Source organism: Odocoileus virginianus, chromosome 17 (assembly GCF_023699985.2).
Source record: "Odocoileus virginianus isolate 20LAN1187 ecotype Illinois chromosome 17, Ovbor_1.2, whole genome shotgun sequence".
NCBI lineage: Eukaryota > Metazoa > Chordata > Mammalia > Artiodactyla > Cervidae > Odocoileus > Odocoileus virginianus.
Genome location: NC_069690.1, coordinates 13,709,815 through 13,736,642, shown reverse-complemented (window position 1 = coordinate 13,736,642; position 26,828 = coordinate 13,709,815). Strand labels below are relative to the sequence as shown.

At 42.3% G+C, this 26,828-nt stretch overlaps 2 protein-coding genes, 1 long non-coding RNA gene and 1 other non-coding gene across 8 annotated transcripts in view; 3 read left to right on the top strand and 1 right to left on the bottom strand.

The window, feature by feature from the left end:
• Window positions 1–3,814: 3,814 nt before the first annotated feature.
• On the top strand, window positions 3,815–6,389 carry LOC110142895 (uncharacterized). The gene is made up of 2 exons (XR_002315433.2): window positions 3,815–4,263; window positions 6,247–6,389. It is a non-coding gene; the product is annotated as an uncharacterized lncRNA (long non-coding RNA).
• On the top strand, window positions 6,027–6,123 carry LOC139039291 (Z30 small nucleolar RNA). The gene has a single exon (XR_011492610.1). It is a non-coding gene; the product is annotated as a Z30 small nucleolar RNA (small nucleolar RNA).
• Window positions 6,390–7,079: 690 nt separating the features above from the next.
• On the bottom strand, window positions 7,080–12,464 carry PEX12 (peroxisomal biogenesis factor 12). Its single transcript, XM_020902311.2, has 3 exons — window positions 10,734–12,464; window positions 9,871–10,424; window positions 7,080–8,833 (listed from the first exon to the last, which is right to left on the bottom strand). Exons 1-3 carry the CDS (start codon window positions 10,857–10,859, stop codon window positions 8,434–8,436), a joined length of 1,080 nt encoding a protein of 359 aa, XP_020757970.2. The 5' UTR covers window positions 10,860–12,464; the 3' UTR covers window positions 7,080–8,433.
• A 4,292-nt stretch (window positions 12,465–16,756) lies between these two features.
• The window catches only part of AP2B1 (adaptor related protein complex 2 subunit beta 1), a 109,827-nt gene continuing 99,755 nt past the window's right edge, over window positions 16,757–26,828 (top strand). For 2 of the 5 annotated variants that reach the window (XM_020902319.2, XM_020902317.2), the window contains exons 1-2: window positions 16,759–17,387; window positions 23,646–23,705. In XM_020902319.2, the coding sequence (XP_020757978.1) occupies window positions 23,669–23,705 (37 nt within the window). In that variant the 5' untranslated portion in view covers window positions 16,759–17,387; window positions 23,646–23,668. Of the gene's footprint in view, window positions 17,388–17,413; window positions 17,504–17,965; window positions 18,065–23,626; window positions 23,706–26,828 lie in introns of those variants that run through there. The other 3 variants (XM_020902318.2, XM_070478664.1, XM_070478663.1) reach the window with 3 other exon arrangements.

The window sequence follows — 26,828 nt, the reverse complement described above, 5'->3', positions numbered from 1 at the left end:
AGCAACTTGAAATCAGTAGCTTGGATAGTGATTCTCTCTAGGTCTTGGGACAGTAATCTGGCCATGCTGTTGACAGTTAGCTAAGAACTAGAGCCCCCAATTTATTTAAGATGTGTTTATTCACTATGCATTTCAGTTTATCCTCAGAGATAATTACAGCACAGCCTTCAAGCTCAAAAGACACAAAAGCTGAATACCAGCCTTCGTCTCACTCTAAATTCGTTTGTCAGTATGACTCGACTACTGCTATGACTACACAGCAGACTTGATAACATAGTGACCGACAGCAACCGTGCTGTTTTTACCACACCACCATCTGACTCTGAGTAAGTCTTTCATTCATTCTCTCATTCAATCGACCACTTTTTTTTTTTTTTTGAGTCCCAAGCACATAGCAATTCTAGCACTTTTTAGCTCTGAAGCTATGGTTAAGATAATCCAAGCCTCAGGTTCCTTCTGTGTTAAGTTGGAGGTAATAATAGTGCCTTCTTCATATCATTCTTGATGAAGTGAGATGATGTATATAAAGAGTTTAGTATGGTGCCTGGCATAGAATGTCAGCTTTTCATTTAATAATCAATTATCAAGCACTTACTGCGTTCCAAACATAGTACTGTGCTCTGGGGCTACTGGTCATTTGCACCATTTAGTGACTGCCTTCTTTGGGCCAGATCTGCAACTTTGATGATTTCAAATTGTCCTCATAATAACTTGTAAGACATGCATTATTTTCACCATGTTATAAATGAAGAAACTGAGTTAAGAGAAGTAAAGCTCAAGGCTACACACCTAGTAGGTAGCAGAGCTGAGATCTGAACTCCTGGAGTCCAACTGATTTCAAAACTGACTTAATCAGTCTGTCGTGCAGCATTTACTGTTAGCAAGAATAAGACACGTGTCCTGTTCACAATCTAGAGGGGGAAATCATGTATTAAAGAACTCATGGCAATACAACGTATGTGGTAACACCAGGTGAGAACTTCATGTACTATGCATTGTTCTCAATGAGGAAGGTACTGTCATTATTCCCACTTTTACAGATAGAGAAACCGAGGAACAGAGTTTATGATGCTTGCAAACACTATAGTCCATATGAATGACCACTACACTCTAGTGCCATTCTGGCAAGCTAGACTTACATGAACGGTGTGCTTGGGGTGTTCTAACGAGTGAAAACGACTAAGCTTGTAAGAACAAGGTAAGATTTCTTAAATGAGATGGTATAGGAGCTTAATCCTGCAAGGAAGAGTGCACCAGGTTGAGAAAGGGTGATGGGGAGGGAAGGGGAAAATCAGGAAAAGGAAACAGCACTTGCAAAGGCCCATTCTCTTTACTGTCTAAACTCTCCTATTTTTAAAGTACGATGAGAGTGATGAAAGTGAAAGTCGCTCAGTCATGTCCAACTCCTGTGACCCCATGGACTATGCAGTCCATGGAATTCTCTAGGCCAGAATACTGGAGTGGGTAGCCTTTCCCTTCTCCAGGGGATCTTCCCAACCCAGGGATTGAACCCAGGTCTCCCACATTGCAGGCAGATTTCTTTACCAGCTGAGCCACAAGGGAAGTCCAAGAATACTGGACTGGGTAGCCTGTCCCTTCTCCAGAGGATCTTCCTGAGTCAGGAATCTAACTGGGGTCTCCTGCATTGCAGGTGGATTCTTTACCAACTGAGGTATCAGGGAAGCCCCTAAAGTACAATGAGGATCCTTAATAGGTCTCTAAAGAAGTCATTCCATTTTTCTCCACACTTTTTCCTTTTATTTCTTCACGTCTTTCTCCCCATCCTATCCTCCTGCCGCCCTTCACATGCCACCTTTCCATTTCTTACTAGCTCTCACTGGACACTTGCAATCACTTGAAATAGCTTCCCCTTCTTTCACTCTGCCTTCCTTCCTTCTATTTAAAAACAGAGTTGCCTAATGGGTTTTCATATTTGATCACTTATCTCCTCAGACTCTGAAACCTTCACACTGCCCACTTTCTCCAGAATAGTCTAAACTACACAGGCAGCAAGCCACCATCTTGCCTTGTCTTTCAATTCGTGCCACCCCCTTTCATCGCGGCTAACACTGGTCCTCAACTTGGGTGTGAATCAGAATCTCCCCTGCCATGCAGTATGTGTGCTCAGTCGCTTCAGTTGTGTCCAACGCTTTGTGACCCCATGGACTGTAGCCCACCAGGCTCCTCTGTCCATGGGATTCCCCAGGCAAGAATACTGGAGTGGGTTGCCATGCCCTCCTCCAGAGGATCTTCCCAACCTGGGGATCCTGGGGATCGAACTTGTGTTTGCCTGCGTCTCCTGCATTCTATGCGGATTCTTTACCCACTGAGCCACCTGGGAAGCCCACTCCCTTAACATACTTATTAAAAATATACACGCTTGGGGGCTCCACCTCCAGATTCAACCTTATTTATTCCGGAAAACTGAATTGTGCAGTTTTGTCCTTTGTTTTTGATGTTTTAGGATGTCTGTGTTAACTTTCTTCCTGGTGTTTCTAACTCACTGAATTTTGAGAAACACTACACCATTTCAACCTTACCTAAATTTGGAAGGAAATGGCAACCCACTCCAATATTCGTGCCTGGAGAATTCCATGGACAGAGGAGCCTGATGGGCTCCAGTCCATCGGGTGGCAACGAATTGGACACAACTGAGCGACTCTCACTCACTCACCTATGCTTTCTTATTTAATTCGAGAGTTAAATTATCTGCTCCCAGAATATCCTAATTCTCACACATCTTTCAAGACCCAGATCAAAGGCCACCTCTTCCATGACTTTTTTTCCTGTGCTCCTTCGCAGTTCTTTGATATCTAATGCCCCCTCTTTGTTGTTTAGGAAGCACCCAAACCTCTGACCAACCAATGAGTTTCCCCTTGGTGGGGAAGAAGGGGCACCTTAATCAAAGTTCACCCCAACCTCTCTAGTGCTCAGGTGGGAGTTTGGCACAAGCACAGTATTGTTGGATCACTGAATCGATAGTTCTTCCTGTCAACTACAAATTGGCACCTACCAAGAGCACTGCCAACGACTGAACAACAAAAGCATTTGCCAGCTGCCTCTACAGGGATTGAATCCCATGCTGCTATAGCTGTTGACCTTCAACAACCTCTGATGGAGTTCAGGGTGGAGTGAGGCACTCTGTGCTCTAGGGAATCTGGTGGGACAGGTCTTTGGATAGTTGCATGTTTTTAGGAACAGATTCTATGATCTCAAGCCTTCCATCTCCTCATATCTAGAGAAGCACAAAATCCCTTCATGGTGACATCAGATCCTCATGACTAACAAAAAGCCTTTTGTAAAATGAGTGCTTCATGGTATTGAACTCCCCCTTCACCAAAACCTTATATATTGCCTTTCCCCTACTGCCGCGTTGGAGCAGTCTCTCAGAGCTATCCGAGATGCTGCCTCACAGGCTGCAGTCCTCATTTTGCCCCAAATAAAACTTAACTCACAACTGTTAAGTTGTGCATCTTTTTTAGCTGACATTCCCAAAAGTCCAGGGCACACACACTCTACAACCCTGCCTCAGAGGCCTTTCCCTAGTGAAACAAGACACCCCAGATAACAGCCTCTCCGACGTCAGAGATTAAGGAATTGAAGGACCAGCGGAAACTACTCAGCGTCTAACTTTTAACTCAGGCTTCAGAGCCCGCCAAGCCACAGAGCAACCGCAAAGGCGCCTGCGCCCTCTAGCCGGCTCCGGCTCCAAAGTTCGCCTCGCGCTCCGATTGGCTGCTCTCCGCACCAGCCCCGCCTCAAAGCTGGGCGCCACGTGATCCACTGGCCACCGCGTGATTGGCTGCTCCTCTCGCCGGGCCGCCGGCTCCGCCGCGAGGAGCAGGCGTCTGGGAAGCAGCAAGTGGCTTCTTCCCGCATCAGACAGCACAGGGTGGGCTGCCGTCAGCCTCAGCAGGCCCGGACAGGCCTCGTGAGAATGTAGGACGTAAGCGTTTTGGGAGGTTCGCAAAGCGGACTGCGGAGCCCCTGCCTGCAGCTTTGGTCTGCGCCCTGGCTCCGGCCTTACTTGTGTTTCCCCCACAAGAATGGCTTCCCCCAGCCTTTCCTGATGTTGGTGAGGTTTGGACGTATTAGTAATATTGTTATTTTTCTTACTATCATCATCATTTTGAGAGTCCACTGCGTATAAGCATTGGTGGTCCTGCGCAGGGCGCCATGCAGAAAGCCATGAGTTAGAAGCTGGAGGAAGGAGGGCTTATAGATGCTTGAGGACCTCCCTTAAACCAGCATGAAATGTTGCAGGTAAGTCAGCTTTATAAATTGTGCTGATGCTTTTATAATCTAGGAGCTTAGTAGGGAGGGTTATTCGTTGACTAAACACTCGTTTATTGAGCCGCCTTCTGTTGTCCCAGGTACCCTGAGTGTAATGGTTGCAAAGGCCAGTGGGACCCAGTCCTGGTTCTTTAGGACCTCTGTCTGTGTGTTGGGACTGGTGGGTGAGACAAGGAAATGGAAGATGGGAATGGGTGAATATTTGGTGTGTGACGCCTACTATGGTCGGAAAAAGTGCTGTGAGAGTCAGAGGAGGGGGTAACGAGGGAGTTAGGGACCACTCAACCGAGAAGGGGGCTTCCCTGATAGCTCAACTGGTAAAGAATCCGCCTGCAATGCAGGAGACCCCGGTTCGATTCTTGGATCAGGAACATCCACTGAAGAAGGGAAGGACTACACACTCCTGGAGAATTCCATGGACTGTATAGTCCATGAGGTCGCAAAGAGTCGGCACGACTGAGCGGCTTTCACTTAACAGAGGTGACACTTGAACAAGTCTTTAGGACTATAATTAGACTTTCTCCAAATTGAAAGGTGTAGGGAAGGCACTCCAGACAGGGAAAAGTTTAAAGAGGAAGAGAACTAGGAAAGTGTGCCCACTGTGACTGGAGCACACTTGGAGCTCTGCTCACAAGTTTCCTGCTTTGAGACAGTTATTTAAATTCTGTTAGCTCCTTTGTTTTTTTGTAACAGGTACTTCTGCAGAGGTTGGTGGGATCAAGGCTCAAGCCTCTGAAAAGGCACTTTTTTTTTAATAGTTTCCCTCTCTTTGTGGAGTTTAGTTGCTGAATGGAGAACATATGTATATGCTGAATGGAGGCCTTATGTAGCTGTCCAGTTTTAACTACGGAGTATCAGTCTATTGTCAGTTTTATAAGTGGCCAACTGAAGCGTGTTGTGTGTCCAGAATTGTTACTTATATATTGACAGTACTCTGCTGAAAAGCTGGAGAGGTTGACATTGTTTGCAAATCAGGAGGTGTCACTTAGAATAAATAAAATGTAGTCAACTTTCTCATTCAGGAATTGATTATCCAGGTTGTGAATTACTCAGGCTTTGCACTGTTTCCTTTATCTTGCCCATCCTCTGGAGAAAAATAAAATTAAACCTTTATTTAGCTGGTAGTGGAAAAATATAAATCTGGTGACCAGACCTGTTTCTCTTCCAACTCTGTTGTTAATTTGCTATGGACCTTTGTCAAATCATATCCTCCTTGGGTTTTGGACTCTTTAGAAGACTTGTATAAAATTTTTATGGCTAACACTTTTCATCTTTATTGGCAGTAGAATTGTAAATCAAATTATATGTTAAATGAATTGGAGTTTATAAAGGCTTTTTAGTAGAAAATCTTTCCTGAAGGTTTTCCTTTAGAGCTAGACTATAAATCCCTTCACAGACAATCCCTAAGATTTTATCATGCATGGTGTTTGGGCTCACTAAAACCAGAAATTATTTTGAACTGTAAATGCTTCTCTACTCTGTATTTTAAAAGCAAACAGCCAAAAAAAAAAAACCCTGTACCCCAAAACGAAACTTGTTCATGTTTACATTTTGTACAGCAGAGTTTGTACATACTGGTGCATAGTGGAAGATGCAGTATTGAAAGCCCATGCCTCAGATTTATCTGAAAAGAAGCCTTTTTTTTTTTTTTCATGGGTAAACCTGTGTTTTCTCTGATGTGAAAATAGAGTTTGGGGCTGCTCTTATGAAATACAAGGAGGTGAAAAGCAATGATGCGATGATGAGTGAAGCATAGTCTGACCTGGTATTGCCACTGCTTCAGTGTTGGCTTTGACCAGGGTATGACCCCTTAATCTTCTCTCTGAGCTGATTCTGATTGTGGTTTTTCTACATTGGTATGTTCTAGCCTACTTGAATACTGGCTTTATGATGTGTTAGAATGTTTCTTTAATATGCCTTTGTATTACTGATTCTTTCATGTTTTCTTTGTAGGTTGAGGTGAAAAACATGGCTTTGATATCTTCATGGAAGACTGCATTATTTCATCCCTGAATCTGGTTCAGTTCCCTTATTGACTTATTACTGTGTTAAAATGCTTGTTTAGCAGATTGTAAAATAAATTAACATGTACATGCTGTCTTGGGGCAGACTAAGGGAAAACAGGTATTCAGCCTAGGAAAATGTTGCTCGTTGGATTTCCTATTAAGTCAGTATGTCTTGGGTTTAACTTTGAAACAAATTAAAAAATTTAAATATTTTTAAATCTATAGGATATTCTATTTCAATATTTCTGTTACCTTCGTGGTGTCAGAAAATGTTCTTTGAATTGCTAAAATGAGTTATATTAGAAAACACCTGTCTTAGCAGAGGCACTTAAAAATCATTTTCATTCTTCTTCTAGTAATGATTTTAAAAAAACAACGTATATTTTCACCAAGCTGCCAATCCAGTGGCTTGCATTTTTCTACGTGGGTAACGTAAGTGTTTCTGTAGAATAAAGTGTTTCACGCAAGACTAATTTCTTGCTGTTGGAGTAGAGGATTTCTCTCCAAGTATTCAATTAGCAAAAAAAGCAAAATGTTAATATAAAATGCCTCAAAAAGTCCACAGTGGTCTAAATGAAAATTTAGTTTAGTATCTAAACTAGGAAATTCCCTGGTGGTCCAGTGCTTAGGACTCCAGTGGTTAGGCTTTCACTGCCGAAGGCCTGGGTTCAGTCCCTGGTCAGGGAACTAAGATCCCACAAGCCTTGAGGTGTGGCCAAAAATAAATAAATACCTCATCTAATCTTTCAGTTTCCAAATAATCATGACATGGAACAGCTCTTTGCCAAAAACATTTATTCTTAAAATTTATTTAAGCGTTTCATAGAAACTTTAGTAATAACCAGAATAATTCATGCCAGTTTAGCAAACTCTTAACAACAAGCAGAAAGAGCTTATTGAAAGGTGCTTTATGTACACAGTCACAGTTAGGTCAGTATTTTACTCCATCTCTTGATTAATAACTTTGCTTTCACATTGAAATCTTCAGACTATTCTGTATATACATTCAACCTCTATTTTCCTTTAACTGGTTTCCCAAGGAAGACATGTGTGGTTCACAAAGGGAACTTTAAAAGTTGATAAACTATAGCAGGTGTTATTTAACAAGTAGATCACAGCAGACGGAAGGAGCTGTTGTTTTCCTAAAGTGTTTCTAAGTATGTCTATAAAGAGCAAGTCCATATTTCATACTGTTTGCAAGCCAATAAAGCCTATTCCTCAGAGGCAAGTTTCCCAGGTGGCTCAGTGGTAAAGAATCTGCCTGCCAATGCAGGAGCTACAAGAGATGCAGGTTCGATCCCTAGGTTGGGAACCTATGCTAGAGGAGGAAATGGCAACCCATTCCAGTATTTTTGCCAGGATAGTCCCATGGACAGAAGCCTTTTGGGCTACAGTCTATGGGATTTCAAAGACTCGGACATGACTGAGCCACTGAGCACATAAGCATAACAGAGGCTGGTTACTGCTTTCTTTTCCAAAAAAGCCTTTTTCTGATTCACCACCCATATGAGGTCTAACGTGGGTTTTCCCTGAGAGCTTCTATACCTCTTGTCCTTTAATGAAGGGGAGAGAAGATCTTCTGTGTCAAGTATTCTCTTTTATCCCTTCCCCTCTGCTGGCCCTCACATCCCTTGCCAGTCCTGATTCTCTAACTAGCTTGGTCAACTCTAAGTAGGGGTGTCTAGGGAGCAAGCTAAAAGGTTAAGATCAACGAGTAAATCCTTTTATATTCTATGTGGTTGTCTGAAGTTCACACAATTATTAATTGAGAATGCTGCTGCTGCTAAGTCGCTTCAGTCGTGTCTGACTCTGTGCGACCCCATAGACGGCAGTCCACCAGGCTCCCCCATCCCTAGGATTCTCCAGGCAAGAACACTGGAGTGGGTTGCCAGTTCTTTCTCCACTGCATGAAAGTGAAGTCGCTCAGTCGTGTCTGACTCTTAGCGACCCCATGGACTGCAGCCTACCAGGCGACCCCATGGACTGCAGCCTACCAGGCCATGTCCATGGGATTTTCCAGGCAAGAGTACTGGAGTGGGCTGCCATTGCCTTCTCCTAATTGGGAATGAGAAGTATCAAGCCCTGTGGCCTTACAGTGCAATCATTTTGTTGTGAGATAAGGTGCTAATCCCTCTCAATTCTCAGGGGAGTACAGTTTGATCAGATGCTGTACCTCTGTTGGATAACCTGTGATAGGACAAGCCTGGTGACTCCTCACGTAATTAAACACACAGCGGTAACAAAACACATAGCCAGAGGTGGCGAGAACCGTGTCGTTCACCCGGTTTTTACGACACAGTGGGCACACAGTCTTCATTTTGGGTAACAGGGGAGAATCAGAATTGTAGTCTAGGTGTACAGGTGGTGGGGGGGTAGGCAGAGCAGTCAGGGTCTTGATGGTTTCTTGGTTTTCCGATGAATACCACCACTCAAGGAACTGCAGGAAGAATACACCCACCGAAAGGCCAGTAGAGAGGGATAAGGCAACACCCCCCACGGCTTTCTTCAGAGCTGATTTTATCTTCTCACCAATGCTGTTTGGAGAATAGAATAAGGAGGCAAAGAGAAACTGTTTGTTTAGTTATAATCACAGGATGACTAATAGAAATGTAGTTCTTGCATTTTTCATTGGAATCATTGATTCAGCTTGGGGATTGAAAATTGTGTCCTTAATGGTCCCTACTATACCATTCCCTCTTTCTGACTTATAATATTTTAGGAGTATAGGAGCTAAGATTTGTTTTTATCGACTAGAGCTTGTGTTTTGAGAAAGAAATTGGTGAGATTATATAGACTGTATAATCAACTTGTATACTGATTATATAGACCTTCCCAGGCAGGGGGTGAAGGATAGTAATATCCAGTAAAAAAAAAAACAACCCAGCAGTATTGAGGAATATATTTGAACTTGTAGGAGAACACAAACACTAACTAAAATGGGATGTATGTGCATGTTCAGTCGTGTCCAACTCTTGGCGATCCCATGGACTGTAGCCCACCAGTCTCCTCTGTCCATGGGACTTTCCAGGCAAGAATACTGGAGTGGGTTGCTGTTTCCTACTCCAGAGGATCTTCCTGACCTAGGGATTGAACCCTAATCTCTGGTATCTCCTGCACTGGCAGGCAGATTCTTTACCACCAGCACCAAATAGAAGTGGGAGAGCACCATGGTAAGAGCAGTCTTTAGAATTGTATTGATCTGGCTGGAATCTCAGCTCTGCCACCTTCTAGCTGTGTGGCCTTGTAAGATACTTAACTACTAGAACTTAGTTTCTTCAACTGTTAAATGGTGCTTCTGCATTATTTCATTGAGTTGTGATAAGGATTCAGGTGATATACATAAACATCTGTGTACCAGCACAGGGCCTGGTACATAGCAAGGGTGCACAAAAATGTAGGCAGTATGAGGAGGAAAGTTACCAGGAGAGCAGTCCTTGTTTAATGGACACATGAATTTTTCAATGATTTTATGGAATAACCTCAGAGTGGACTGAAGGAGGTGAATTATAAAATTGGGATCAGATTTTAGGATTTATTAATCAAAGACTCTGGGGAAATGTTAAGGTCTTACCTCCCAGCTGGTAGCTGCATCATGCTGGCCTTAGCTGATTTGTGCTCCAGAGCTTGTATATCCTGAACTGTAAGCCGACCCAGCCGAACTCCAGCCAGCCTCAGCAGTGGTGAGTGATGTTGAACCTTTCCTAGGATGTATCGAAGCTGCTGTACCAGAAACCAGCCTTCCCAGGCCATGTTAACAAATGGGTAGGCTGCCAGGAAGGCTCTGTAAAATCGTTTCCAGCGGGAAGAAGGGGGATGGATGGAATATTCGTCTTCTTCTCTCAGGCTAGAAACCAGCTTCTCCAGTTTCACTTTCAGATAGGGAAGAAGGACCAGGAACATGATTGATTTCATAAGCTGCTGCTTTGGGAGGCCAGCACTGGCCAATCTCTGAAGCCTGTGTTGGTCTCCCATTACAATCCTCTTTAAGCCATAGAAGTTTTCAGAAAAGGAGGCGCTGGTTTTCGACAGATAATGCTGCTGGAGCAGAAGATCTAGCAGGGTAAAGATTTCATCAAACCACCTCCAAAAGAAGCCAAAGTGGGCAGGATTTGATTCTGCAAGAACCTACAGCAAAATAAATGAAATTCATTCCATTACAACAGCTACTATGCCTTGTTATTTATATTTCCTTTTTTCCCCCTCTAAATTCTACACTTTTCTTTCTACATCTTAACCTCCCTGAAGGGCTGGGTATGTAGTGCACACAACACTCTACACAGAAGAGAGACTCCATAACTTAAATCGTAGGATATGAATTATATGCTAATTGTTATTTCAAAACCGAGGCCAACAAATTCAAATTATTGGTTTTTTTTTTTTTTTTTTTTTTTACCCCAGACGTCTCTGAAACTTTCCAGAGAATTAAATTCTTACCTTGACCACATGCTGAAGAGCAGGTCTCACTGCTGACATTAAACTGTCCTGTGCTACCACCTCAAAGATGGATGGCTGGTCATCCACAACAGAGGCAGTCGTGATGTGAGCCCCGTGCTCAGCCATAGTTTCGTGTGTGCACTGGGTTTTTCTTTGTCCACAAGCTCTTTAATAAGCATGAACTTTTGGGGGGCGCCAGATGGGTGCTCAGTCTCAACGATAACTTTTATCTCAAAAGATAGCCCCTCAATTTTACTGGAACTGGGCAAAAAAAAAAAAAAAAGACCTCTTCCGGAGGCAAGGTAGGGGGCGATGGGCGGGTGTTCGAGTGAAGGGAGGTGAAGAACTAAGTTAACACAGACGTGGTTAAATAGTGTGTAGGAGGGGTGACTTGACTAATGCTGCGCTTCACGGGACAAAACGTTGACTATGGGACAGACAGCTCGGTGCTGGGCGCTGGCCTGTCGAGCGGCAGTCCCGGAGGCTGCCAGTCAGGGACTCTCAGGAGCGTTCAAAAGCCAGGAGGCTCTGAGGGATCGGGCGTGCACCAGTACGGCCAGCCCCCCGCGGCCTGGCTCAGCTGTGGGCTGAGCAGTTCCCCCAACCCGTGACCGTCCTTGCGCGCTGACCCTAGACGAGGCGGGAGGGACCCGCGACACCGCGGTTGAAAGGAGGTCTCCCCTTTACGACAGAATCCGCAGCCGGAAATAGAAGCTGCTGGAGCTTGAAGAAGGCCGGCGGAGGAGAGGCGCTCTAGCCCGGAATGAGGCCCTGGAGACCGGAACTAGAGAACTCTATGACCTCATCGGGACTTCCGCTTCCGCCCCCGCTGAAAATAAAGGAGGTGCTAGAGGCGATCGGGTTGGCGTCGCTGTCTTGTTAGAAAGCCACGTTTCTGATCTCTCTGCGGAGTCTTTTTGGCAAGGTGTTGGGGACACTGCATCGACGTCTGGAGCCTGAGCTCGGCCCGCAGCTGAGGCGTTTGTTTCCTGGGGCGATACAGATAGGGGCGAGGGACCCAAGGGAATGTGGAGAAGGAAGCCTCACTTTGCTTGCGGCGGGGGTCATGGTTCACTATTATCTGCCGCCTTCGGGAAGGATTTAAAGCGACTTAGGCAGAGATAGAAGCCTTAGCTTTGTGGCCACCAATTATTAAAAGTTTCCTGCCGTTGCTTATAACTTGGGACGATTCTTTTTCCTTCCGCCCTGTAGCTTAATTGTCTTCTAGATTAGGTTCCGTTCAGTCATAACTCTAGGCACTTGCTCCATTAAATGAAAATGGTTCGTGTCCTCGAACATCGTAGGATGTGTTACATTGGCCATATAAATACGGTGCTAAGACGGAAGGATGCTGATGAATTCTAACCTAAGAGAAGGTGCTTTCCATTAATCGCATACCAAAATTAATGTAATTAACGTGACGATTTGCAAAGTGCTTTTACATCCTATGCAATTGCTTTGAGTTCCTGCTGCAGGTTTACTGAATTTGGATAATATTGATGGCTCAAGTTTATCTCCTTCTTCAAAACCTTACTCCAGTCCCTGGGGGAAAGCTGTAAATAGAAATAGCTAGAAATAGAAGGTATTATTATTTGCCCTAGAGGATCTTATGGTACAAAGGTAGTTAATTGGTTAACATAATGAGAACGCTCGAAAACAAGGTTTTCTTTTAGTTGTTTCAACAGGAAAAGTAAAATTTTGCAAGTTAACTTTATAGTTCCAAAAAGTGTTTTAGGGAATTCCCTGGTGGTCCACTGGTTAGCACTCCGTGCTTCCACTGCACAGGGCACGGTTTCCGTCCCAGGTTGGGGGAAGATCTCCCATGCCATGGGGCCAAGAAAAAAAAAGTTTCACACTCTGCTAGGATACCTGTTGGAGAAAGTCACATTGATGAAAGATTTTACCTTACAGAATTTTAAGGAACAGAGATAATGTATCTATATTGGGTACCTGGTTTTAGGTGCTTGATCAATGGTAGCTATTACAGGCAGGCTTTTCTTAAGTGAACAGCAAAAGGACAAAGTTGAGAAATAAAATCAACTAAATCAAGTGGAAAGTTAAACATTTGTATCAGTTAGGGGTCTTTGGTTACAAGAAACAGAAAACAGGCTAATTTAAACATATATATATATATATATATATATATATATATATATATATATTAGAATGTAGAGTAGCTAACAAAACAGGAATTAAACAGTTCTACTGGATGTTTCTAGCAAGAATTAGCAAAGTCTCACCCAGGCATTGATGTTGCAGTAAATGAGCTTCAACACATTTCTGTCATTGTACTCATGATTCAGATTCCTATTGATTGACCTTAGGTTAAGATTACCTCTCCACTCCCTGTTTCACTCTTAGTCAATTAATAGTTCTTTGAGAATATTTCAAAAGTAAACTGACATTACTACATGAGAAAAAAAGAAAGGCAGTCAGAAATAACAATGTCAGTTAATACAGCCAATAAATAATAAACAGCTCATCACAAACCCCCCTCAGGTTTACAGTATAATGAGACAGGACACACAAAAATTGATTGTGCTTATGTTAAAAAGTATTAAGAGCCACCGGATAGGTTAATATGGTGAGATTCATATGGTGATAACAGCTGGGAGAAAAGGCTGTTCAAACTAGCTCCAACAGAAGCCCTGTATTGACCTTTGTAACCAAAGGGAAGATTGTTTCTAGCCTCACGTTTTATCTCAGCTTCTCTCTGCCAGTTGCTTTCTGCTAGAGTGATGTAACCTGGCATCTCCTTGTATCTCATGTCAGGACCAGAAGTCCGCTGAGAAATTAGGTGGACCTCAAAAGGTTGAGTACATTTGGGAAAAGTCATAGTCATGGTGAATCTGCCCGCAGTGCGGGTGACCCGGTTTCGATCCCTGGGTCAGGAAGCCCCTGGAGAAGGAAACGGCAACCCACTCCAGTATTCTTGCCTGGAAAATTCCATGGACAGAGGAGCCTGGCGGGCTATGGCCATGGGATCACAAACAGTCGGACACGACTGACTGACTTCACTTACTACAAAATGGAATAAGAGGGCTAGGAAGGGGATGGCAGTGGGGGCTGGGAGGGAAGAACCTTTTAGATAAGGTAATCAGGGAGTGCCTTTATGAGATTACAGTTAAAATAAGACCTAAGTTATAAGCCAGTCATAACTCAACCCTGTACAGGGTTGCTGCTGCTGCTGCTAAGTCGCTTCAGTCGTGTCCAACTCTGTGTGACCCCATAGACGGCAGCCCACCAGGCTCCACCATCCCTGGGGTTCTCCAGGCAAGAACACTGGAGTGGGCGTCTAGGGTTAAGGAAGATGAATAATAGGTAGGAGGAGTGGTAGTTATAAAGCCCCTAGGATGGGAAACAGCTTGGAGTATTTGAAGGCTGCGAAATGTAGCAAGAAGTGAAATGAAGAGGAACTGAGTGACGAAAAAAATAAAATGATGTTAGAGAGATAGACAGGAACCAAACCACTCACAAGTCATGAGAAGGAGACTGGATTTTAGTCAAAGTGTAAGGGGAAGCTTTTGAAGAGTCATGGCCAGGTTTATATTTTTAAGATGACCCTGTAATGGTTATGTAGTTAGCTTTACTTTGTGTGTGTTTGTCAAGCCTTACATTTATGATGTATGCTCTTTTTGAAATGTTTGTTATACTTCAAAAAAAAGTTACCGTATGGAAAATGGTTGGAGGAGAGTTGAGTTTTCCAGTAGTTCAGGCAAGAGGTCATGGTGAATTGGACTAATGAGGTGAACAGAGGGAAGTGGACAAAGTTGAGATAGTTTTTGAAGGTAGAATTGACAGCTTGGAGATGGAATGAATGTGGCAGTTAAGGGAAAGAGAGAAATCAAGAATGACCCTCAGGTTTCTGGCTAGTAATTTCTGTCAGTGTAATTCATTGAGATAATTGCAATCTTAGCAAATATTTACACTCCAAAGGCTTCCCAGGTAGCTCAGTGGGTAAAGAATCTGCCTGCAATGCAGGAGACCCCAGTTTGATCCCTGAGTTGGGAAGATCTCCTGGAGAAGGGCATGGCAACCCACTCCAGTATTCTTGCCTGGAGAAGCCCAAGGACAGAGGAGTCTGGGGGGTACAGTCCATGGGGTTGAAAAGAGTCAGAGACGACTAAAACAACTGAGCTCAGGCACAACACAAACTACTCAGAAAAAGTCCTAGTCAACAACACGGCCATATATCGCCTCATATTCCTCATATATATATGCTATGCGCAGGCATAGTTAAGTGACTTAGGTAGCCTAGTTCATTTCATCCTTATAATAATATTATGGTCAGATATTACTATTTCTTCCATTGTATAGATGAGAAAACTAAAGAACAAAGAAATGGGGAAAACTGGGAGAAGGGACAGTTCTGTTCAGTTCAGTCTCTTGGTTATGTCCAACTATTTGTGACTCCCTGGACTGCAGCACTCCAGGCTTCTCTGTCCATCACCAACTCCCGGAGCTTGCTCAAACTCATGTCCATTGAGTCAGTGATGCCATCCAACCATCTCATCCTCTGTCCCCTTCCTCTCCTCCTTCAATCTTTCCCAGCATCAAGGTCTTTTCCAAGGAGTCAGTTCTTTGCGTCAGGTGGCCAAAGTATTGGAGTTTCAGCTTCAGCATCAGTCCTTCCAAAGAATGTTCAGGACTGATTTCCTTTAGGATGGACTGGTTGGACCTTGCAGTCCAGGGACCCTCAAGAGTCTTCTCCCAACACCACAATTCAAAAGCAACTATTCTTCGGTGCTCAGCTTTCTTTATAGTTCAAGTGTCACATCCATACATGACTACTGGAGAAGGACAGGTTCTATACAAATTAGGAAAATGAGAAACTGTTGGAAGTTTTTGAACGGGGGAAGAGGTAGGAATCAAAGATTTTTCTGGTGGCAACTCTGTTTTCTGTGAATTGTACCTGAAACCAGGTTTTGTTTTTTTTTAACTCCCCACCCTACCCCCTACTCTTATGACTTGGCATATATATAGAATTACCCAAAAGTGCTATTAGCAATTTGGTGGTGAAGTTTGGGGAATAGGTCAGGGCTCGAGATAGGTTTTAGGAGTCATATGATTAGGAAAAATAGTTGAACCCATGATATTGCTAAAGGGATAGTGTAAAGAAAATGTATGAGTATAGAACATAAATCCTTGCTACTCTCTCCCTCAAACACCATCTTATATCTCTTTTCTTTTCAGTCATACTTTTTTATGGAGTTACCTGTTTTCATTCCTTTCCTCCCATTTATCTTCCAACTTCTGCAGCATGACTCTTGCCTTGAATGTCTCTATGGATGGTCTCGGCAATGACATAAAGACCTTTGTGTTGCTAAGTTCTTGGACACTTTTTGGCCCCTTCTTTTCTCTATAGCAACTGTTATTATTGACCACTCACTCATACATTTAGTCATTCAAATTCGGGGGAGGCGGGGCTAGGCCTCAGAGATATAGTACAGTATTGATATTCAGTTCCTGTACTTTCATAGACCTCTAAAAACATCTTAAATCATTAGGACTGCCTTCTTTTCCTTCTGCCTCTCTGACTGCTTCTCAGTCCCCTTTGCATTTTGGTTTCCCAGCTTCTGCCTTAGGCTCTCTTCACATTCTTCTTCTTTCTTGATTAATGACTTTATTATTTTTTTTTACTTAGAGCAGTTTTAGTTTTGAGGGGAAGATACAGAGATTTCTAGGTTTTGGTTTCTGAAAGGGACTTCTTTTGTGTAAGCAAACTACAAGGCTTCCTTGGTGGTTCATTGGTAAGGAACTCACCTGCCAATGTAGTAGACACGGGTTCAATCCCTGGGTGGGGAATGATCCCTTGGAGAAAGAAATGGCAACCCACCCCAGTATTTTTGCCTAGGAAATCACATGGATGAAGGAGCCTGGTGGGCTACAGTCCATGAGGTCACAAGAGTCGTCTGTGACTTAGCAACTAAAACAATTAACAAAGCATACCTATTACATGCTAGGCTTCTTACCTACCTAATCCGGTTTAAGATTCATAAACTGGGAAGACTTATTATCATCGTCTTTACTTCACAAGTAAGAAGACTAAAGTTGAAGAGACAAGTAACTTTCCTAGTCACCTTCAGGGCAGGGATTCGGACTCAGATGGATTCACACATAGATTTGAGGCCGTGTTAACCTCTTTTCCTTGCACCAGTCTCCTCCAGTCCCACTGCCCTTGTATAATCCTGGGCTGGATCACCACTGTCCGTGTATTTTAACTGCCCAAGCAATTATCTGTGTTTTGTTGTTTGTTTTTAAAGAAAACAACAGGCATTTCACTGACTCTGTTTAAGTTTTTAGAGAGGTCTTCTGTGGGGAAACAAATCCAGAGAATGTCAGCTTGTTTACTAGATTCTTTCGGATGAACTTCCTCGGAAGCCCAGATCTCAGAATTCTTCCCCACCGCGCAAAATTTTTCCGTCTCCAAGGCGACAGAGTCCCTCCTTTCTCGTTCTCTCGCGCGTCTGGATGACGTCACACGGCGAGGCTCTCTGACGTAAGAGTTTCCTGTCCACCATCTTTGTCCCTGGCAAAGTGGGTTTTGCGCAGTGGCTTAGACCTGGAGAAGGAGTCGTGACGTGCAGGAAACCATTACAACATCGCCCGGGCCGTGCTCTCTGGCCGCTGCTGCCACCCCCGCCCTTGCCTACGGTGAGTTGTAGGCGGCTAACTTTGGGGTGTGTCCCTTTTTGATGGGGATGGGGGATCCCCAGACTTGGTTGGAGACAGACGGAGGAGAGAAAATCCGAGGACCGTGACCGTTGAAGGTGGAATGAGCCGTCGGGTGTGACCGTTGTGAGGAAGAGGGTTGGAGAAAAGGACTCCACCGCTGGGGCGGGGCGAGGGAATCCTCGGGGTGGCAATTGGGAACTGGGGGACACTGGGGAAAAGATATGTTCGAAGTCGGGGGGTTAGGACGGTCAGAGGCCAGGGGTGTGGCTGGCGGAGACCGGAGGCCGGGAAGAGAACCTCGCTTTTTCCCGTTTTGGCGTCGTTCTCTGAGAGGCTAGGATATGCTCAGCTGAGGAAAGGGAAAAGGAGTTCCCCAGAGCTTTGCTCCTAGATGGGCAAACCTCGCCGTCGTCCGTCATTTGCGGTTAAGAGACGCCTCTCCTCCGCTTTGTAATGGAGGAACATAGCCGTGGAATTTTAACCATCTCGGGAAAGAAGAGGAATTCCTGACACCGGAGAAAGGGAAGAAAACCCAGAGAATTGACCCGATATGAGAGAGGGGGAAGTTCGTGGGAGTAAATCTTAGCCCGGAATTTTTTCTTCGGGGTCTTAGAAGGAACGGTCTGGATTGAGAAAGGCTGTAGATTAAGACAGAGGTAAAGAAACTGGAACTTCCTGTTAATTCCATATTTTTTTTAATCCAAAGAATTTATCCATGCTGTTAGTTTTTACAGCACTCTTGTATTTGGGGGCAGACTTTTTTTTTTTAACTCCATTATGAAGCGATGTGAATAAAGTGTGGCTGCTTCATTAAACTTTTGACTTTTAAAGGTTTTAAAAATGCGAAACACTGTTAACAATCATTGTGGTTTAAAAGAGAAAGTAAAAAAAAAAAAAAAACGAGGTAAGTTTAGAAAAGACAGAATGACCAAGAAAGTGGTCTCAGTGAGGAACAATTTAAATTATTAATCACCTTCCTGGTATAATTCTGTTACTTAGCCTCAGGGTACACTTACAAAGTAATAATAGAAAGCAGCAGATGAAGGAGATGAGGCTGTACAAGAAAACGTGTAACACATTGCCAGTGGTGACTAAGCCTGGTGGGAAGGTGAGAACTGTTTACAGGTATTTGACAGTTTAAACTCCCAAAGAAGCAGAAGGTAGAGTGTGTTCTGCAGATAGCTTCACTGAAAGTTGGGTGGTAAAATTAAAAAAAAAAAAGCTAACATTCTGTGAGGGCTTCCCTGGTGGCTCATTGGTAAGGAATCCATCTGCCAATGCAGTAGGTGTGGGTTTGATCCCTGGCTTGGGAAGATGCCCTGCAGAAGGAAATGGTAGTCCACACGAGTATTCCTTGATGGGAAATCCAATGGACAGAGGAGCCTGGCGGCCTACAGTCCATGGAGTGGCAAAACAGTAGGATGCAACTTAATCACTAAACAACAACATTCTGTGACTTAAGAGACTCAAAAAACCCCGATTCTTCCATCTTTTTTTCCCTTCTTTAAACACACCTGTATTTTCAGTCGGTCAGTTCAGTCGCTCAGTCGTGTGTGACTCTTTGCCACACCATGAACTGCAGCACACCAGGCCTCCCTGTCCATCACCAACTCCCAGAGTATACTCAAACTCATGTCCATTGAATCGGTGATGCCATCCAACCATCTCTTCCTCTGTTGTCCCCTTCTCCTCCTGCCCTCAATCTTTCCCAGCATCAGGGTCTTTTCAAATGAGTCAGCTCTTCGCATCAGGTGGCCAAAGTACTGGAGTTTCAGCTTCAACATCAGTCCTTCCAATGAATATTCAGGACTGATTTCCTTTAGGATGGACTGGTTGGATCTCCCTGCAGTCCAAGGGACTGTCAAGAGTCTTCTCCAACAGCACAGTTCAAAAGCATCAATTCTTCGGCGCTCAGCTTTCTACCTGTATTTTAAAATATTATATTTTAGGCCCAGTTCTGAATCAAGCTAAACAAGGAACAAATTAGGTAGGACACATTTTCCTTTCTTCCTTCTTTCTCTCCTTCCAGGCGTAAGTTTTCCATAGTTTATTTCAATTAAGAATTGGATGTAAAACTTTTGACGTTTTTTCTTATTGTATGATATTAGAGTACTTTGTAGTCATTTTTAAATGGAAATGATAGGTGTGTCTGTTGTAATGAGTTATCTGTTGTAATTTCGTATGCAGTAAATGATACATGAAGATGCGTTATTGAAATATCTAGTTAGCACTTCTTATCCTTGTGCTTGTAGTGAAAGATTACTAGAATGACCTGTCCACTTTATAATTTGGTTAATTCTGTTCCCTTTTTCCCTACGGGCACCAGCTGTGTAAAGTCCAACTTTACGTGAAGAGAGTGGATTTAGTGGCCTCACCAACTCTAAATTCGCTGCTATTTTCCAGACAGCCGTTTGAAATTAAGACCCCTATTAATTTCTTTCTGGCCTTATTCTCTTTAGGGGCACCAGAAGGAAGGAGGAATAGTTGAGAAGGGAAAACTGTCACAGCCTGTATTTAGCAGAAACTAGGTTATGTTAAATCTAGATGTGTAATCCTGTCCAGAGAGGCCTTTTCTGAAATGCAGTGACATCACACTCTGGGCTAGGAAAGTTAGAGAAATTGTGCTTTTGACTCTGTCAGCCTTATTTATTTTTTAAAACAATGTCCTGAGGCCATACCTCAAGCCCGTAGAGCAGCAGATGGATGACTTGTCTTGTTTGATCTGGTAAAAAGGTAGTGTGAGTTCCAATTAATTCCATGTTGGCTTTGCTTTGCCCTGGATCTCTCCTGAGGAATAACTTCTCTCCCACTCCCCAGAAGAACTTGATTTTTTTTTTTTAAATTAGAGTATAGCCACTTAACAATATTAGTTTCAGTCAGCAGAGCCACTCAGCCATACACATACATGTATCCATTCTCCCCCAAACTCCGCTCCCATCCAAGCTAGATTTTTGAGACTTTTCAGCAAATACTTGCTTTATTCTTTGAGCTCTATCTTTATCTTGGCTGCCTTTTTGGAGGGGGCGGGGGGTGGGTTCTAAAACAGTCAGCAGTTTTCACCATCCTATGTTTTAGAGAATCTGTGTTCATCTCTGGCATGTGATTGAGTGTCTCATTTAAAAATATATGTATATGCATCTTTTGAGGTGAAATTCACATAAAATTAACCATTTTTTTTTAAATTAACCATTTTTAAGTGAACTGTTTGGTGGCATTTAGTACATTCACAGTATTGTGCAAGTCCCCCTCTTTATTTTTGTTGAGTTTTAGTTTAGTTTTTTTTTTTTTTGGAGTTTCTTTGGCTAAGGCAAGAGCTGCTGCTGCTGCTGCTAAGTCACTTCAGTCGTGTCCGACTCTGTGCAACCCCATAGACGGCAGCCCACGAGACTCCCCCCATCCCTGGGATTCTCCAGGCAAGAACACTGGAGTGGGTTGCCATTTCCTTCTCCAATGCATGAAAGTGAAAAGTGAAAGTGAAGACTCTGAGTCCTGTCCTACTCTTAGCGACCCCATGGATTGCAGCCCACCAGGCTCCTCCGTCCATGGGATTTTCCAGGCAAGAGTACTGGAGTGGGGTGCCATTGCCTTCTCTGAAGGCAAGAGCTAACATGATAAAATGTTTCTCTGCTGGTAGCTGTAAGGGATATTACATTACTATTGTATAGGACAGAGTGAAGGAAGAGAGTGGTAAGTTTTTCCCTTCTCTTTAAAAGCAGGGATTTTAATTTAGTATCTAAGATTATGTACTTGACTTTCTCCTCGTCCCTGAAGTCTTTGGGTACATTATTCCCTAGTTAAGAACACTTGGTGCTCACAATGGATAGGACAGAAATCTCTTCCTCAGTGATAAAGATTGTTAGGGGAGGTAATGAAATTGTGTGAGTCACTATTAAAGGTAGGATTTGAGGCTAGGTTAATTTAATGTGTAATAGATTGTGCTGAAAATTTGTTAGGAATTTAATATGCGTGAATGTGTCAATGCTTTAGGAAACAAACCAATTTGGGGGCCCTTTTTCAAAGAAACAGTGAAAAATTTCAGGCAGCTTTTGTTTTTAAATCTTGAGCAAGTTTTAAGCTTTGGTGACCCCATAGGATTTAGAGTGGCGTAAGCACATCCTGGAGAGACCGTAATGGCCTTGAGCTGTGGCCCTCCTGTCAGGCTCTGGCAGCCATTGCTGTGTGCTGGTTTTCCTCTCTGTGTATGTACGCTCTTGGGCTTTCCAGGTGGCTCAGTGGTAAAGAATCCATCCACCTGCCGGTGTGGGAGACACAGGTTCAGTCCCTGTGTCGGTAAGATCCCCTGGAGGAGGAAGTAGCGGCCAACTCCAGTGTTTTTTCAGGGAAAATCCCATGGACAGAGGAGCCGGAAGAGCTACAGTCCATGGGATTTCAAAGAGTCAGACTGACTGAGCACACAGTGCAATGCCATGTGTAAGTTCTTAGATAGTAACTTCAGATTTGTTCCACATCTTCTATGTGAAGGACTCCTTTCTTCAGTTTGCCCACTTCACATTTAGTTTACATTGTGAATGGGTTAAATGATTATAACATTCTTTGAATTTTTGCTAGAAAGGCATTATGAAAATATTACATAAGGCAAGTCTTTGTTACAGATTCACTTTAAATTGTAACAAATATGCTGAAAACAGAAATTTCTGTTTTCTATGATTTATGTGAGTTCTAGCTCACTTCTTTTAATACAATAAATTCAGTGAAATTCTGATACAACCTAAAGCACTATTGTATATAAGGATCAGGATTATAAATATTAAGTAGCTGCTTGGAAAGATAGCAGATGAGTCTAATTTCTCTTAAATTAACCCAAGTAGGGACGTCCCTGGAGGTCCAGTGGTTAAGAATCCGCCTTGCAATGCAAGGGACAGGGGTTCGATCCCTGGTTGGGAAACTAAGATCCCACATGCTCAAGGGTAACTAAGCCTGAGTGCTAAAACTCGAGAGCCCGTATCCAGCAATGAAAGATTCCACATGCCGAAACTAAGACCTGACGCAGCTAAATAAATAAATTAAAAAAAAAAAAAATTAACCCAAGTAGTACATTTTAGAGAAGAAAGTTCAGCCAAACTCTTGTCGCTACATGATTTTGTGGCTCTTTTTCCCTTAATTACATTGATTTGTTTAGTGCTTAGGTCTTTTCTCTCAGATACATAAGTACCATTGTTTGTAAAGATGTGGTCATTCAAATTTGCCAAATGTGTTATCACTGATGCTGTTTTGACCTGAAAGTAATGAGCAGGTACTGGGGCATCTGTCCTAAATTCGGTGATAAGTAGTACTAATAATGGTGGTAAAAAAGAAGATACCTTTTTTTAAGTGCAGAAGGAATATTATTAAAAGAGAAATTTAATGTATTTGAAGAAGTTAAGTACATTGGACAAAGTCTTTAGAATTTCTCAAATCAGAAAGCAGTGTTTCATGATTTGGGGAGAAATGTGATTAGTCTGTGCTGGTAGTGTTTTACCAGTGGAGCCTTATGTCAGCTGAGTCAGTTCTGGAAATTGGAAGGGAAAAGGCAAAGTTAAAGCTGGCACCCATGTTTTAAGTTTTGATATCAGTTCTGATTCTTTTTTGTACTCAATGTGACTAAACAGATACCTCAGTTCTTTGCATTGTTTTTAAGTGTAAACAGATATTTCTTTTGGGGAGTACTTTTGGGGGTGATTGTAGTTGTTGGAAACATGTTTTTTAAGGTCTCTCTAGATGTTTGTCATGAAAGAATATTATCCTACTAATTTAGACCTTTTTTTTTTCTGAAAGAGATTCCTTTTACTGATGCATGTGATGGTGAATAGATTGATGGAATTATTTTGTTTCAGTTTTTCTGTGCTTCTAAGAGACTGGGAGTAAGTCAGATTTGCCTTAATAGAAAGTAATAGGGAGATCTTTCAAAACAAACTTTGTCTTAAGTATTACAGAAAGATCTAGCTTTAGGTCTTGGAGGCTCTGAGAAGATAATTGTGGATAAAATCATAAAGCCATGATAGGTTCAGATTTTTACTCTCTTCTATTAGGCCTTTGGAGTTTGCTCCAATTAGCTTTTTGACACAAGAGTTTCATTCTTAACTATCCTTGCATCCCTTTGGATCACCCATGATGGTGGTAAGGATGAAGAGACTCGTTGTGGAATTTAGATATTCTCATATATAAATGTTCTTAAAATTGGTTGAATCCTTTGCTGGACCTAAATAATTCAGATAAAGGTATTTTCTCTTGCTCTAGGTGCACATTAAAGATCCAAAGCCATGACTGACTCCAAGTACTTCACAACCAATAAAAAGGGTAAGTATGAAAACTCGATTAAAGCCTTTTTTGAAGATTCTTCAAAAGTGATGGTGTAAGATTGCTTCAGATACAATGCTCCTGATCTCTTCAGAGATGCATGTCTTGGACCATCTCATAGGGAATCTGCTGCTTCTACAGAAAGGTGTATTGAACAAATTTTTAGAGTATAGGTTTTTAAAGATATAACTGTAATACACATCATTTTGACTTAAAGGTTTTAGTGAAAGGAAGAGATCCAAGATTGATCCACCGAAAATTGATAGGTCTGAGGAGGGTGAAAGAGAAAGAAGCGCATTTATTCTCTTTTTTTAAAAAATTGAAGTGTAGTTGGTTTACAATGCTGTGTTCGTTTCTGGTGTCCCGCAAGAGTAATTCAGTCGTGTGTTTGTGTGTGTATTATTTTTCAGATTCTTTCCTATTATAGGTTATTACAAGATATTGTATATAGTTGCCTGTGCTGCTCAGTAGGACCTTGGTGTTTGTCTGTTTAACATATAATAGTGTGTGTCTCCTAATGCCAAGGTCCTAATTTATCTCCCCCCACTCTTCCCCCTGCTTTGATGACCATAAGTTTGTTTTGTAAATAAGTCCATTTGTATCTTTTTTTTTTTTTTTTTAGATTCCACATATAAGTGATATCATGTGTTTGTCTTTTTCTGTGTGATTTAGCTTCACTTACTATGGTAATCTCTAGGTCTATCCATGCTGCTGCAAATGGCAGTATTTCATTCTTTTTTATGGCTGAAGAATATTCCATAGTATGTATAAATCACATCTTCTTTATCCTTTCATCTGTTGATGGACATCTAGGTTGCTGCCATGTCTTGGCTATTGTAAATAGTGCTGCTGTGAACATTGGCGTGCATGTATCTTTTCAAATTAGAATTTTCTCTGGATATATGCCTAGGAGTGGAATTGTTGGATCATATGGTGATTATAGTTTTTTAAGGAACTCGCATACTGTTTTTCATAGTGGCTGCACCAAATTCTTTTATTTTTTCCTTGGAAATATTTTATAATGAGTATTATAAAAGCAATATAGCAATAAAAAGTAAAGATAAAAGTTCTCTTTCTATTTCTGTTTCTGATGGGAAGTTGATGTGTATCCTTAATCTTTTCTGTGCATATATTAGTACATATGATTGAAAAAAATTTTAACCACTAAAAAGAGATGATACAAAACGCTGCATGGAAACTTGATATTTTCTTATCCTTGCACTCATGCATTGTTTTGCATGACCTCTTTTTTGGTAAAGAGAAAAATGATGTGATGCAGAGGGAAGCACATACCATTATTTATTAATTACAGCTGCCAAAATGCATAACCTCAGTGTAATTATGAGAAAATACCCATGACAACTGAGGGTGTTCTTTAAAATGACTGTCCTGTGCTTTTTAAAAATGTCATTATAATGAAAGGAAAGGCTGCCCAGCTGTTTCAGATTAAAGGGTGCTGAGACGTGACGGAAAGTGTAATGCGTGATCCTGAGTTGGGTTCTGGCCCGAGGGGGATGGGGTAAAATTACTGCAGAGGACATTATCAAGATCATTAAGTCTGTATAGATTAGATAGTGTATTAGTGTTACATTTCCCAATTTTCATCATTGTATTACGGTTATGTAACGTAATTCCTTGTTCTTAGAAATTACCCACTGATGTAATTTAGGGCTAAAGAGATGATGTCTACAGTTTGTTGAATGAATCAGAAGAAAAAGTATAAATATATAAAGAAGTGTATGATAAAGCAAATGTGGTGTAACATTAGAAACTGGGGAGTTTTACAGATTTTCTGTAAGATTAAAATGATTTCAAAAGAAAAAATGGGAGGGCAGGTATAGTGCCTGGAGCACCAGAAAGTTATCTAGAAAGCCCAAGCATATTCGTCATTTGTTCTGTCATTTGGAGTTAATTAAGGCTAAACAGGCTTTTCCACTATACTACAGAAAACACCATAGAACACTACTTATTACATCAGCTGCTATAGTCCATGGCTTTCAACCTTGCCGACACATTGGAATTGCCCAGTGAAAGAGAGGAGGTGGTGTCCAGTCCTCCCCTGCACATGTCCTGATTTCTTTGGTCTGGGATATGACTTTGATGGGATTTTTAAAAGCTCCCCAGATTTTTCCAGTGTTTAGCTGAGATTGAGAGCTATTGCTAGCTACTTGGTAGAGTTGATGAAGGGGGGGAAGGAAGGGGAAAAGATAAGAATTTAATAAAGCGGTAGTATGTATGAGATACCTTGCCTCACTTAGTGCCCCTCGGCTCCACCCAGCTTCTTCCTGTTTATATTGCTTGCACCTTAGAAAATCCTTTAGCCCCGGTTATTCATTTTCAGCTTTATTTCTGATTCTCTTACCATTCTGAAATGTATTTATTTCTTCTGTTAACATTTTGTGTGCTTTGATGACCTAGATGTTGTGTGAAGTCAAAATGAAAGTCGCTCACTCATGTTGACTCTTTGCGACCCCTCAGTGCATGGAAGTCTCCAGGCCAGAACACTGGAGTAGGTAGCCTTTCCCTTCTCCAGGGGATCTTCCTAACCCAGGGGTCGAACCCAGGTCTCCCACAATGCGGGCAGATTCTTTACCAGCTGAGCCACAAGGGAAACCCAGATGTTGTGTATAATGATACAAAAAGATGTAATTTAAAAACTCACCTAATCCTTCAAACCTTCTCTTATAATGGGTCCTGATAACTTTTTTTTAATTTCAGGGATTTTTGTACAAGTTTGAGACTTAAGACGAATCATGACTGAGTAAATACCACATTTTGAAAAATGGATAGATTGTGTTCCTTTTACTTCCTGTAACACCCACCAGAACTGCCATGGAACATACTCTTTAAATTTATGCTATTGGAGTTGGAATAATTTCAGTTACATCCTGTTTTGATTCTTTGACTCCTGCTGCTGTTCACAATTCGGATTTTCTGAAACCCTGCTGCTTGTTCTTTACTTTCCCCAGAAGTAAGTGATGGGAGGGACCCTGAGAGCTGGACTCGGCAGCGGAGGACTTGGAGAAGAGGAGAATGACTCTTTCAAGGGCCCAGCTTTTCTGTCTGTGCTGTTTTTATAGCAGCTGTCAAGTAAAGGGGCGATTTTTGTCAAAATGTATTTGC